The sequence below is a fragment of the Staurois parvus genome, unplaced genomic scaffold (genome assembly GCF_062004578.1).
Source record: "Staurois parvus isolate SC_StPar_1 unplaced genomic scaffold, SC_StPar_1.0 ptg000581l, whole genome shotgun sequence".
Taxonomy (NCBI): Eukaryota; Metazoa; Chordata; class Amphibia; order Anura; family Ranidae; genus Staurois; species Staurois parvus.
The window spans coordinates 781,905-797,244 of NW_028318377.1; the positions used below are offsets into that span (position 1 = coordinate 781,905).

The 15,340-nt window shown below is 41.6% G+C and overlaps 1 protein-coding gene across 4 annotated transcripts in view; it reads right to left on the reverse strand.

The window, feature by feature from the left end:
• The window catches only part of FGFR3 (fibroblast growth factor receptor 3), a 166,208-nt gene that overhangs the window by 75,666 nt on the left and 75,202 nt on the right, over positions 1-15,340 (reverse strand). For all 4 annotated transcript variants that reach the window (XM_089692269.1, XM_089692268.1, XM_089692267.1 and 1 more), the window contains exon 4: positions 10,866-10,919. In XM_089692269.1, the coding sequence (XP_089548395.1) occupies positions 10,866-10,919 (54 nt within the window). The remainder of the gene's footprint in view (positions 1-10,865; positions 10,920-15,340) is intronic.

Here is a 15,340-nt window from a genome sequence, read left to right on the forward strand (position 1 = left end):
ATAGTGAATGCAGGGTTCTGGGTTTAGTAACACTTTATGTCAAACTCCTATGCCAAACCCCTTTTATTCGGGTCATGTCGGCCTTGCGTTTATGTTTTTTTCCTTTTTAATGCCGGGCCTAGTTTTTCAAGAAACAGTAAGTGGCTGCTAAAATAAATGCAATACACTGTTCACAGTATAAAAAAAGACCTCTTGCTTATCACAGTCACCAAAGGTAATATTATAAGAACTGCAGTGAGACCACCCGCAGGGCTTGTGAAGCCATGATATCCATGACACAAAGATAAAACCACATTTAATAAAAAATAAAAGCTCCAAGTCACTGAATGACTGCAGAAGTTAGGAACAGGCCATGATATACTGTATATGCATTCTAAATAACAATTCTTATTCAGTATACCAGCCAAAAAACACAAGATAAAATGAATAGCCCATTAAAACATAGGTGAACAAAATCAGTTTTTCTGCAATATTCATCCTCAATCTAGAGCTTTGTAATACAGTACTTTTTTCTACCACTAGATGTCCTCATTCAAACAATCAGCATGATAAACCCACTTCCTCTGAGCCAAGGCCAAGTTGACCCCCACCCCAGCCTGTGCCTGGACAGTGAATGGAGAAGCTCCATTGGCTCCTTGTGCTGCGTTTTCCACTTACACTCTAGGTCTGCTGCACAGAGGCTGACATGAAGTCAAAAGCAGGTATTTTCACTGCTTGCATTTAAAAAAAAATATACATTTAGTCATCTGTCAATAAAAAATGATTAAAGCTGAACTAATGTATATCTTTTATTTAGAGTTCAGCTATTAAAAAGGAGAATGTAGAAAGATTGTACAATCAGATCACAATGTGTGTGCCAAGCTTAACACAATCTGCCATTCTTTGTGTCGGACACATTTAATGGGCTGGAATATCTGCGGAGTTTACCCCATTATTCGGTTTTCTGAAAATCTCCCATTATCAGATACAGGGCAGGAAGAAAGGCCACACAGCAAAATAAAAGCAGCCACTGTGGCAATAACGGCATTTAGAAAAAATTCTCGCACAATTTAGGCTGCCAGACAAGCGTGGTCAGTGCCAGAGCAGTGAAGTTGGACTTCGGCTTAGCAGAATGTTCAGCGCGTTTGGCCGAAGCTAAACTTGGCAGAGGTCTGCCCTGTATGAGCAGACAGTCCTTTTCCTGTCACAAATAAACTCGGCTTTAAGTACTGACAGCTTCTCATATACTGATGTCCTTCCAGCACTGGCGGCACCCAAAAGACTTGAGTGCGTGTGTGCGCCTCTTCCAGGAGCCCGCCAGCCCACACTGCAGCCGGGGGGGGGGGGGGGGGGGGGGGCGTACAAAATAGGTAAATCCACAGCTATACTTTACCTCCCCCTAACATTTTGTTTATATTCAAAGCCACATTTTTTAATATTCTAGATAGAATAAGACAGGGTTTGAACCCCTGTCCGATTAAGAAAAAAAAAAAAAAGAAAAAGAAAAAAGGATGGAGTTCATCCAATACCCTCACTGGGTAGATTTGCCCTCAATTTGTGTCCAGTGACCACCATCACTGAGAAAGTGATGGGAAATACAAGATTTATGGTCACCAATGGGGACACCTGGGCCAGTGACAAACGCCTTAAAGGGTATTTCCCCTCACTTCCTCTTATGTCTCTAGGACAAGAAGTTTAAAAGAAAAACTCTTAAACACATTAAACATTTTAAAGAGCTTTAGCCAGGTTCCAAAAATTCTCTGGTCTTGCCTGTCCAGAGATCCAGCACTGTTCTCTCCCGGGCCTACTCTTCGCTGCTCTTCAAGTTCCAAGCACTGGCATGGTAACTGTGGGAAGCCAGATGTAACTCCTTGCAGCTTCACAGCCGGCTTCCCACTGCATATCAGCGAGCCACGCTGAGCCCCGTGAATGGTCCCACAGCCTCCTGGAACCTGTGATGTGTCCCAGAAGGTTACCATTGGGGAAGGGGAGCTGCACTTCTGCTAACATGATCTAGGTGATCTTAGCTGAAGTGGGAGCCAAAACTAGGTACCAGCTCAGCCCCCACAAAAGGAGGAGAGGTAGAAGAGGGAGGGAGGAGGAAAAGCAGAATTGTGGGTGAAGTTCCCCTTTAATACAGGTCCATACATTCAGGTCTAAATACCCATATTGGTTTCTCCAATTAAATATGAAGAAATCCTTTATGTATTCCTTGCTTTCAAGCTTCTCTGCTCCTTCCCTGACAGAAGCTCAATTTGTGGGCATTATTTAGGTTGAAGTCGGACAGAACTCACTTGCCATCACCCCCTGTTCAGTGAGGGAGTCTGGGGGAAGGGCTGTAATTGCTAGAGGGCTACTACCCAATTCCTCTGTTTCACCCTGTCTTTATTTGTTGCTAGGATGCAGGTGAACCCTGCCACCTTGTGTGTTCAGTTGTTAGGACACAGGCAGCCCATTGTCTAATGACCTTGGTTGCAGTCTTCTGCCTTCTAGCACCCTTAGTTTCCAGGACGCAGTTAGCCGGGCTGCACAGTGTCACTGGTTATTACAGATGCCCGACTGCGTCCCAGCAACTATGAACACTGTGCAGCAGGGGCTGCCTGTGCCTTGGCGATCAATTAAAAAAAAAAAAAAAGCAGTGGAGGTGAAATGAGGAACCAACATGTCCTTTGCCTGTATAACCAATTACGGCACTAGCCGTTGGGAAATGCCTGGTTCTGGAGACTAGAGCTTTCAATCATAGTTAATTAAATATTTGTCTCCTTGCTATATGATAGGTAGGAAAGCATTGGGGGAGGGCAGTCTCTGGCGACCATGCTATCACTGCAATGAAACAAGCTAGAAAGTGGGCCATATGAGCGCAAAAATAAATAAAAAATTGTAAGGAGACTTCTTTAAACAGAGGCTAATGTTAAAGGAAATCTGTTGATCTGCATTATTGTTCCAGGCCAGTATTGAACACTTTAGGTTTACCATAATAGCCAGGCAACTAGAATTTTCAGAAAGAGGGCAACAATGGCAGTCCTGTATCTTGCTTATGACAAATCTACTATAAAAGACCTACCATACAGGCTACCTTTATATATCAGGATATTACGGTCTCTGATTTCCAGGGGAAGTTGCGCTCCATTGCTGCACTTTTCTGAGCTTTTTATTTTCCGCAGGACAGTCTAAAGACAGTTTTTTTTCTCCGCTGTTCTATTCATCTCACAGAGAGGACTGTCACACAATACCGCGATATCCAGCAATGAGTTAAGCGTCGTATTCTGTTTCCAGGAGGCAGCATGCGCCCAGTGTGTGTAATCCTGCCAATATGCTGAGAAGGTGGCAGAAACTCCGTCTGATTCTTCATGCCTGACATTAAATATGTCTGTGTTTATTCCAAACCATTGTCATGACACAGCTTGAGAATACGGCCAGAGGCAGGATTGTATACTGTCCCCCCCAGACACCAAATTCCTTCAGAAGCCGTAGTCGCTCTATGCAGGATAATGAGTCACTCTGCTCAGATCAAACACAGATATGAATGGACTAGATTTCAACTTTAAAGAAGTACTAAAGCTCATTTTTTTTGTTTTAACACTTTGTTAGAGTTACTTTTGCACAGTTCGACAATCGATTCCTTCATAAATAGAACATTTTTCTTCCAGATTTCCTGTGCAGTTTCAATGAACGTCCTGTTTTTGAATGGCATTAATAAGCTCCGGACAATTCATTAGTTTACATTCATCAGGACTACATGTCCCATCATGCGTAGCACCAGCGTGCATGCATGCCTGTCTTTGACAACTGTATTGTCCATGGAAGGATGCTGCTGCTTGGGGAAAAGTGCCCGATAATCCTCCCCTGTATAGCGCATGTAAGAAAGGCTACAGCAGAGCTCCACAGAACCCTGGAAGGAGTCAGCCCAAAAATGGAATGGATGCTGGAATGGGAGATGAGATTTGGAGAGTTTGGAGGCCAAGTCAAGGGTCCTCAAACCATTCCTGAACTATTTTTGCAGTGTGGCAAAGCACGAAAAGAGGCCACTGCAATCAGGGAACCCGGTTTCCATGAACGGATGTACTTACTTGGTCAGCAACATATATAGGTGGGTGGCACGTGTCAAATAATAGCCACGTGAATGGCAGGACCCAGGATTTACCAGCAGAACATTGCCCAAAACATCACACTGCCTCTACCGGCTTGCCTTCTTCCCATAATGCATCCTAGTGCCATTTCTTCCCCAAGAAAGCGATGTACACACACCCAGCCATCTACATTAAAAAATGTGATTCATCAGACCAGGCCACCTTCTTCCATTGCTCTGTGGTCCAGTTCTGACACTCACATGCCCATTGTAGGCTCTTTTGGCTGTGGACATGGATCAGCCTAGACACCCCGACAGCTATGCAGCTCCATACACAACAAACTAAAATTACCATTTTTTTTTCCTTTCAGCACATCAACTCCGGGGACAACGTGTTTACTCTCTGCATAATATATCCCACGACTTTCAGATGCCATTGTAATGAGATAATCAATGTTACATACCTAACATGTCAGTGAATATGGTATGGTTGATCAGTGTATATCTGCATGCCTGTTCAACCAGGGAACTAGCATTTGCAGAAAAAGAAGTTGAAATAGTAGCTGTCACATCTCTCTTAGGCTAGGTTCACACCCATGCAGTTTACATTACGTTTCTGCAGTGCTGTTTGCGGTGCGTTTTTGCACTTTTTTTGCGTTTTTTTGCCAAATTGTTGTGAAAACACAAAATGCACCGCAAAAAGCAGTGCTGAAATGGATCAATACGCAAACTGCATAGGTGTGAACCTAGCCTAAGGCAAGGTTTCCCAAACCCCACACCCACTTTGTATAGGTGTTTAATGCTCCTCTAGCACCTGCTTTCAATACCAGTGTGAACTAGGCTTTAGCTTCAAAACTGAAGGCTCATGTCCAGTCTGGAGGAGTTTGATGCGCCACAAACACGCTGGCAGGCATTTGTGCGTGTTTGCAGTGCGGATGCGGCGTGTTAATAACATTACGGTTTATTATATTTATTAGTGTGGTGTGCTTTTAACACTTGTAAAAACGTATCAAAGCCATGCATAGGGCATTTTAAAAGCGGTTTTAACGTATGTAAAACGCCTAAACTAAAGCTCATTAATGCCTGTCAAATACACATACGAACACTACAGAAGCATTTGTTAAGAGTTAGAAATTTAGTCATGTGTGAACAAGCCCTTACAGTGGTGTCCCAAAATAACAGGAAGTAAAGAGAATTCTCCATCTGCAAGTCCCCCCCCCCCAAAAAAAAAAAAAAAAAAAAAAAAAAGTGTCAAGGATTCTAACTGTTCTGTAAGCTATCAAATATTAAAATGAAAAAAGAAAAATTGCTTTAGATACACTTTAACTCTGCAGTATCTACCAAAAACTAACCTCGGTTTTGGCTGCACTTGGGTTCAATACCTCTCCCTCCATCCGTCTTGTCTATTTTCACAGATGCATATAGATCGTATATAATTACAAACGCACATAATATGTGCTGACCATGTATTCTGCCAATTCAGAACAGGCAATATATACCCCAATGCCTTTCCACATGTGCCATGAGTTCCTGCTGCCAATTTACTGGCCAAAATGTTCCAAAAATACCATTATTAAACATATTTTCAGCATTGGGGAGCAGAAGAAAAACTAGCAAACGACCAAAAGTGCTGATCTATGACAATATTCCACCTTCCTGCGAGGGCCTGTTTTACATTACAGGTAGAATTTGGTCAGAAACGGATCGCAGCAAGACAAGAGAGAGCAGTGTAAGCGGCAGCCCACGGAATTCCTCTGGTTAGTGCTGGAGAGACTGTTCCATTGTGTCAGACCAAGGGGGATCAGAGCAAATGACAGGTTCTTCAAAAACCACACGCCATCACTGATGGCAAGAGCTGGCACCGTCCAAGCCACAATGGCTGGCCGGCTCACCCCGTAAAGAGACGGGATGGAATAAAGGTTACTACGAAAGAAGTATGTGTCTCACACTGTTTTCTTAGGAAAGTTATGTAGGAGTGGGGAGTGCAAGCTGTACGCTCTTAGTGTTACAGTCAGGGAAACCTAAAGTAGTACTAAATGACCAGCATTTTCTTTTTTTTTTTTTCTTCAAGAAATATGGCCAAAGGGTTTTTGGTTATACATCTCTTGTGCACCTACTTTTGCTCTCCTGTGACCCAGAGTCAGCTAACAGCAGGCTATTGCCCACTATCAAATGACATGGCAGAGCTGCTCCAGGCTCTGGATGGATCACAACAATATTGTTGGGATCCACCTAGCTGTCTGATTGGCTCCAGTAGATGTGTACTTTGTTTTTCCGAATCGAAATTCAGAGGAAACTTTGGTTAATTGGAGATTCAAATGCATCCAAATAACAATAGTAACGAATTTAAATGAATCCGAAATAATGAAACAAAATTTTGCCTAGATTTCAAATTTCTTTTCAAATTCGATTCGCATTCAAAACATATTGCTGACTATTGATTTCCGTTAAAGATTATATGTAATAGTGTTAGAATACAGCTGTCTTCTGAAATTTGAATTTATAAAAGAATAAATAAAAACAGAAAGGAACAGAATAGAAAATAAAAGAATAGAATAAAATAGAAAAAGGAACAGAATAGAAAATAAAGAATAGGAAAAAACCCCAAAATAGATTATAAAGAATAAAATAGAAAAAATATAGCCATCTTCCAAAATTTTAATTTTGAAAAGAATAGAATAAAACAGAATAGAATGAAAGTAAAACGGAACAGAATAGGATAGAAAATAAAATAGAATAGAAAGGAACGGAAAAAAAAAGGAACGGAAAAAAAAAGGAACGGAAAAAAAAAGGAACGGAAAAAAAAAGGAACGGAAACAGAAAAGGAACGGAAACAGAAAAGGAACGGAAACAGAAAAGGAACGGAAACAGAAAAGGAACGGAAACAGAAAAGGAACGGAAACAGAAAAGGAACGGAAACAGAAAAGGAACGAAACAGAAAACGAACGAAACAGAAAAGGAACGAAACAGAAAAGGAACGAAACAGAAAAGGAACGAAACAGAAAAGGAACGAAACAGAAAAAAAACGGAACAGAACAAAAAAGAACAGAACAGAAAAGAATAGATTGGCAAATAAAATAATAGAATAGAAAAGAAGAGTAAAGGTCAAATCAGAAGATACTGGTGACTACAGAAAATTAGTGTTAGAGATTGCGCTTTTCTGCAAACAAGAAACAGGAACTTTGTTTTCAGAGAAAATACATAAGTTTAACCATAGATGCAGCTACAATCTTATAAACACTGCCATCTGCTGGCTGAGGAATAGATTTCTACTGAACAATTAAGCAGTTGTTGCAATATACATGAACATTGTATTCCAACAATTAGGATGCAGGCAATCAGTTGCAAGAGACGGAAGTGGAAAGAAAATCGTGTTCACAGAAGCTATTTAAACACAAATTCCTTTGCAGGTACAAAAGGAGCATCCCTTGAAAAGGAATAGTTATTCACCATAGAAAATCTACCATCCTTACACTCAGCAGTTGTATAATTTGTTCCCTTACATGTAGAAAAGCAGACACACGACAATAAGCACAGGACCAAAGACCAAAAGAAAAGTACCTTGGGTTTCACTATGCCTATTCCACGACAGGAATATTGGTGGCTGAAAAGCGTTATGGAAACCGTAATCCCAAAAAAACAAACAGTGCTTCAGTGCGAATGTCACTGTGTGCAAATGAAACATTATATCAACAATATTCTCATGGGAACTACAAGAGTTGGTAAGTTTTTTTTCTTTTTACAAGAGAAGCTTTCACAGCAATTTTACACCAATTCTGCTACATGATCCAGAAAATACACAACCCACCCCCAGAAAAATAGAAAATGATTCCTCCAAATATGTGGTGGCCAATCTGTGGGCCTGAGCCTGGGTTCACACTGATGCGGTGTGGAATTCTCTGTGGTTTCTGTGTGAATTCTGCACCACATCACAAACGCACCCCGTTCATGCAAACTGCTGCGGGCGTATGTTAATACCACGAAAATTGGTCCGCAAAACGCGATGCAATGTGCAGAATCGGATTGCATGGGTGTGAATACATATGCGATCCGATTCTAGTGCGGACCAAAAAAAAAAAAAAAAAGGTCCTGCACCTTTTTGGTGCGGATTCAGTGCAAATTAAGCCATACTAAATGTACGGCTCAAATCACACCGCACAGAATTTGCATGCGATTTTGCACAGGAATAGGTGCGGTTCCTGTGTGAATCACGTGCTATGCCGCACCACACAAGTGTGAACCCAGGCTGAAAGTGATTGTAAAAACCAGTTAGTTTAAAACAGAAATGAAAAGCAAAACATTTGTGTGTAAAGAAAAAAAAAATTCTAAATACCTTTTTTGCCCTTTATTACAAGTGATCTGCATAAGAGCTGGGGGGGGGGGGGATAAAGCGCAGTACACTGATCTTCCCAGTGAATGGCTGTGCAGGGGGGGGGGGGTGTCAGTACAAGTCTGATCATTGGAGGAGAGTAGGCTTAGGTCCTAGAATCTGACCATGCTGTGCTCTCCTGCTTAGTGTGGTCAGTTGTTAATAGGAATGCAGAGGGGCTGGAAGGATTTCACACAAAAGGAAGCAAAACAATACAGAGAGAACAGGAGACTTTTTCATACAAGTACATGGTGCAGCAGGCACATATCAGAAATATGAAATGTTGGGTTTACATATTCTTTAACTTCAGTACTTCTGACCACCTTCTTGCATCTCCAGTGCCACCCCAAGATATAGATCAACAATTATCTACCATATCCAATATAACCGGTGCCTGTCCCCTTCCCTCTTCCAATGTGACTGCGCTTGGCCTGGCCCCTAGTTACTAAAGGCACAGAGCAGTGCATTGTGGGAAAACAAAGAGGTATGTTAGGTTTATTCCCATAATTTAGAGTATTGCAAATTTAAACTTGACAAGAGCGGGGAGGCTGACAAGGCTCTGGAGAGTGCTCTGCACACAACAGGTTCTTTTTTAATTTTTTTTACAGATTTGCTTTAAAATACTCATTACCAATGTAAACTGTATATTGTAGTGCCTGTTACCCAAGGAAAGTCATTGGAAGGAGGGGAGCACCAAAAAGCTTGAGCCAGGTCCAGTAATAATTTTATTTTTCAAAAAAAAACCCTACACGTTCCAGGGGCTCAAAACTCCCCCTTCATCAGGGCTTGTGTGCATGCTGGCAGTGGGTTCAATTTGTACTGCTCAACAACTGTAAATTGATATGGATAACATGAGATCCAGTCTGGCTGGTAATCTAGATCTCGATTAAATGCTAGTCTTTGAATAGGGTACTATTAAAGTGATATTAACCACTTCAAGTCCGGACACTTTCAACCCCTTCCAGTCTAGGCCAATTTTCAGCTTTCAGCGCTGTCACACTTTGAATGACAATTGCGCGGTCATGCAACACTGTAACCATATGAAATTTTTAGCATTTTTTTGAGACATAAAAATTTTCTTATGGCGGTATTTATTCACCACTGGGATTTTTATTTTTTTGCTAGATAAATGAAAATAAGACCAAAAAAAAAAAGTTTTTTTATAAAATTTTGCAAATAAATAATCTTTCTTCATAAATAATATTGGCCAAAATGTATTCAGCTATCTTTTCGGTAAAAAAAAAAACCCAAATCAGTTTCTAAAAAATAATTATAATTTTTCAAATTTTTTAATATAAAAATTTATGTATTTAGACTTTTTTTTTTTTTTTTTTACATACAGTCACCCTAGCAGTGCAGTGTCACCATAGTGACATTGTACTAATTGTGGGGGGTGATGAAGATTTTTTTTTTCTTTTACACGGATTGCTTTTACAGCCATAAAGGCTGTAAAAGCAATAATTTCTCCTTCTCTCTGGCTGCATTCCTGTAGCCATTGAGAAATACTGTGAGAGCTGTAATTGGTCACAGCTTGTCACATGGTACAAGGCTGTTGTGATTGACCTTGTACCATGTGACTTCTGTGATCATTCACAGAATTCACAAGTAGTAAACAATGATGTCAGGAAGTGACATCGTTTACCACTGTTCATGTGATCACCGATTGCCCAATCACTGATCACATGAATCAGGACCTTACACAGCGGTCCCGTACAGCAATCTGTGTTCTGCTGTGTCCGGTGCACACAGCAGGCACAGATCGCGGCATGCTCCCAGGGAACGCACACAGGCAATGGATATAGGGAGATGTTTAGAAACGTCTGCCCACATCAGCAATGCTCCCGTCTGGCCATTTATCGGCATGGGCCGGACGGGAAGGGATTAAAGACAATTTTTACATTAACAAACAGGTTATGCTTACTTGTGCTGTGCAGTGGTTTTGCAGAAAGCAGTCACGCTCCTCCTCTTCTTGGGTCCACTGCCCATACTTTTGGTCCCTGCCTCCTGCCAAGTGCTATGGGGCACCCAAGTAGGCTCTCTCCCAAGCCACTGCTGTGTGTGCCAATTCACACACAGAGCCACAGCTTGGCCCCAGCCTCTCCCTCTCCTCATTGGCTCACTGGCTGTGACTGACAGCAGTGGGAACCATTGGCTTCCTTTGTGGTCACCGCTAATGAGGAAAGAGGCCCCGGAGAGCTGACGCTCTCATGACATTGTTGGGTCACAGGTATTAGGAGGGAGCTGCACACAGAAGGTTTTTTACTTTTATGCACAGAATGCATGAAGGTTAAAAAAAATTTTGAACCTTTACAACCACTTTAAAATAACATTTCTCGCCAAAAGGTACTAAGACACAACCAGCTCTTAATAAAAAAAACTAATGGAATTATTCAAGATTCTTTAAGGTGCGTAAATCCATACTTGTTTCTACTGTAAAACAACACTTACCCCTTTCCTCCACTTCTTCATCATCATCCTCATCATCACCAGACGATGGCATGTCTGCCAAAAAAAAAGAAAAAGAAGAAGTTACCCTTTATAAACAGAGGACATCATCCAGAGGCTCCAAGAGAATGTTTCACAAATGATTATCACATCTCTACCACAAAAGCATGCTAGAGCCCAATCATGTCTATTAAAGAGCAAATCCCGGAGGAAAAGTAAAACCACTTTGGACATCTGCCACAATTTATTGCAGTTGTGTTTAAAAAAAAAAGTAAAACTCCAATCAAAAACAATTTACTTATGAAAAAAAAAAAAAAAAAAAAAAAGTAGCTTTTGCTGCAATAAACATCTTCAATTCAAAGATGTGCTGTAGTACTCTCTTCTGCCACTTGATTTCTTTAGTTTTCCAGGCTAAATGACGGACAGCATCATTCAACCTACTCCCTTTGAGCCTGGGTTGTCATGGCCCTGACCCCCCCCCCCCCCAGACTGTGAATGAACAGTGAAAAGAGAAGAAGCACCTGTCTGTCACTCTGCTTTCTCCTTGTCAGCAAATAAAATGATTGGGCTACTTGTGCTTCCCCTTCATCTTGCACTCCAGCCCTGCTGTACAGGAGGCAGTTATCAGGTGGTTGATAACAAGTAAAATTCAGGTACTTACACTGCTTGCATAATAAAATATATTTAATCATCTAATATGAGCTGTATTGATTTGGTGTCTTTTGGTTGAGGGGTGGTAAAACCCTGCGGTAGAGGCACATTTTACCGCACGCCCCCTCTAATAACTCCTTATTTAGACCAGGGGTATACATAGGCCACTGTCACAATACTTTGCAGGGGAGGCAGGAACTACACTCCTGACCCTTATGCTTCAAGTGAATGGGATCGCTCTGCAAGCGCCCCTCAACCACATTCAATGCATTAGGATGCAACACACTAGTTTGAGGTTTGAGGGATTAAAGCAGGAAGCTTATCACCTCCTTGCAGAGCAGCCCCATTCACTTGAATGGGTCGTGTACACCCTGAAAGCAACAGGCATATATGTCCTGCCACGGCTGCAAAGCATTGTGGCTGTAAGTCAAATGCTCTCTGGAGAGCGATACAAATACAGATCGCTCTTCAGAGAACAAAGCAAGTGTGAAAGAGCCCTTTTATCTGCTCAGATTTCAACTATACAAATTTTTGTATTACTACATAACTATGAAATGTTTTTTTCCATAGCTACCTGAACCAGTTTTCAGAAAGCTGCTTTTTTTTGGTAGGGTTTAGAGTTTAAAATGGTGTGTTGGATGCTGATGTTCGTTTCTAGACTTTGTGTTTACAGGCTTCAGGATTAAACTGTGCCTGCGTGATCAGCGTCTTACATCCGCACTGTTTGCTGTACAGAATTAGCAACTCATTTACTGATTTTAACATGTTCCTGATCGTATCGCAATCAAAGAGGGTGAGCGTCTAGTGTTCAGTGGTACCTGAAGGAAGATGCCATTCAGAATTCTTTTGTGAATTGTCAAAAAAAAAAAAAAAAAGAAAAAAAAAGTGAAAAAAGCAGCCATGCTTTAAAAGAGTATTTAACATATCAAAAGCTCAAGAAGAGCAGATCCATGCTGAAAAAGAACTCAAAGAGCTCTCGGCTGGCACAATAATATAGCTGTATAGCCGACCTTAAATATTCTGATATCTTTATAAAAGTAATTGTGCGGAATCATCTCCAACGCCTCTTAGTAATTTCACCGAGCTTCCTGCGGCAGGGGATGTGAAGGAAACACTTGGAAGCACTTTTATCCCCATACATAATGTATGTCTGCACTACAGAGCTCTAGAGGGGGCGAACATCAACGCAGGGAAAACACAGCTTGCTTGGAAATGAGAAAATGGACTTTTGGTGGAAAGAAATCTGGGGAAAAGTTCTTTTCCCTGTGAATACAAGTCATTTATCCCAGCAGAGATGGCATATTTGTAGTGAAACCATTAATCACAAATTATTCATTTAGGAACAGGGAAGTGAGGTCTCGCAGTGTGCAATAAGTCACAGAAAGGTTGGAAAACTCATATGTCAGTTAACAGCAGGAAATGGTTACCGTTCACGAAAAGATAACCAAGTTTAAAAGAGCAAAATTAAATATTGAAACAGTCTGCAGGAATCATTTGAGAGATCTTATTAATTACCTAATAATCCCTAGCTATCTGGGACCCCTCCATGTAGTAATGTGGAAAAGGTCCACCAATGCTTCTCTGTTAGAGCAAAAAAAACCACAGAGACTGTTTTCACATTTGATGCCAGCTGCTAGTTAAATGTTCAGTGAAGATTCCAAAACACTTGACTGATTGGATCCTATTAGGCCAAGTTTCTTTGGTCTTGGTTTAACGAATCAGACGCACAGGGGGAGATTTACTAAAACTGGTGCACTCAGAATCTGGTGCAGATGTGCATGGTGGCCAATCAGCTTCTAACTTCAGCTTGTTCAATTAAGCTTTCACAATAAAACCTGGAAGCGGATTGGTTTCTATGCAGAGCTGCACTAGATTTTGCACTCTTCAGTTATAGTAAATCTCCCCCACAGAGTCTAAAGCTGGGCATACACTTTAAAGCAGGCCATAGATTATGCAATTTTCTTTCCCTCTACCACGGGTGAAAGAAAATTGCTCAATGTCCACATCAACACACTCTGTGTTGATAGAGGAATCCCTGGATCCAACATTTGGCCAGTCCCTGCTGAACTGGCTGAATTTCAATCCATGCATGGCCATACATGGATCACAATTCAGCCAGTTCAGCTCATTTCATTTCAACTCAGTTCAGTTCATTTGGCCAGTCCCTGCTGAACTGGCTGAATTTGATCCATGTATGGCCATACATGGATCGAAATTCAGCCAGTTCAGCAGAGACTGGCCAAATGTTGAATCCAGGGATTCCTCCATTAACACAGAGTGCGTTGATGGGGATATCGAGCAATTTTCTTTCATCTAGGCATACACTGTAAAGCAGGCCATAAATTACGCAATTTTCTTTCCCTCTATCACGAGTGAAAGAAAATAGCTCGATATCCCCATCAACACACTCTGTGTTGATGGAGAAATCCCTGGATTCAACATCTGGCCAGTCCCTGCTGAACTGGCTGAATTTCGATCCATGTATGGCCGGCTCAAAGATCTATCTGCGCCACCAGTGCCAGTTTCTATTTCAGCGTGAAATGCAAACTACCGCAGGTCTGCACCTGATTAACAGAGGGAATACGGCAGTTTCCCATATAGAAAACTGCTGCAGATTCCAGTCAGGTGTAACCATCTTATACAGGATGTGAGCTGTCAGCAGACCTCTCAGATCCCTCTTTGCCCATGTAGTGATTAAACCACAAAAGCAGCGCCTGCAGGGTTCAACCCTCATACTCTCCTCCCTCTGCTCTGAGCTGAACAGGAGGTGGCTGTGAGATGAGAGCATGCAGCTCCAGCTCTCCGGTCCCAGTGATGTGTGTCACAGGCAGAGAACGGATTGCTCCTAACAGGTTGCAATCCTTTTGTTAACTAGGAGTGTCATCGGCTCCATTTTTTAAGTTTAGAAGAGTTGTGCAAGCATAGTTAATTTCCCCCCAATGGCCAAGGTGGAGAGGTTGTTAATTCCCCCTAATTGGCCAAGGTGGAGAGGTGGGAGGATGACATCACAATCTCCACCTTGGCCAATCAGAAGAGTCGCTTGTACCCATGCAGGAAGACAGCACAGCTTACTAGTATGTAGCACAAGCTACTACAGTCTTCCTGTACCCCCAGCAACCAAACCCGTTCTACCATGAAAACAACTGGTTTAAACCAAGCTGGGCTAAAGGAACTGTTTAAAGTGAAAGCAACCCCAATGTTCTCTTTTACACTTCATGCACACTGGGGCTTTTATAAACGCTATTCTCCTGGCAGGAGAAACGCATCTTCAAAAACGTGCCTAAGCTGTGTTCTTGGAAATGCATTTAGGTGCGTCAATGCTTGGGCATTAATTTTATCGGCCAGAATATTTATCAGGGCCATTGAAATAAAACAAAACACTCAAGTGCCAAAACATACCAACTGCTTAGGCACATTTAAGTGTATTTAACTGGTTTTGCATTTTTTTCTGCCAAAAATGCTCCTCTCTTGAATGTGCAAGTGATGTTTTTTTTCTGCCTCTAAACTCAGGTAAACACCTATGTGTGAATGGAGGGGTATTTAGAGGCTAAAAAAAAAACAAAAAAAACCTCAAACATCCTGTCAAACTGGTGTTTTTGAGCTGAAGTGTGCACGGGGCCCTATTGTTCTCAGGGAGGTGAAAAGGGGCCCCATAAAAAATTCCTGGAGTTCAGCTTTAAATTTTTTAAAAACGCTGCAAAAGTCTGGTGACTAGAGTCAGCAATCTGGAGGTGGAGAGGAACCGATCCAATACTTCTTAAGCTAAACTAAATAAACTCCTCTTTAAAGAGTTGATTTGGATTTTTTTGTAGGAAATTCCTGGCAAA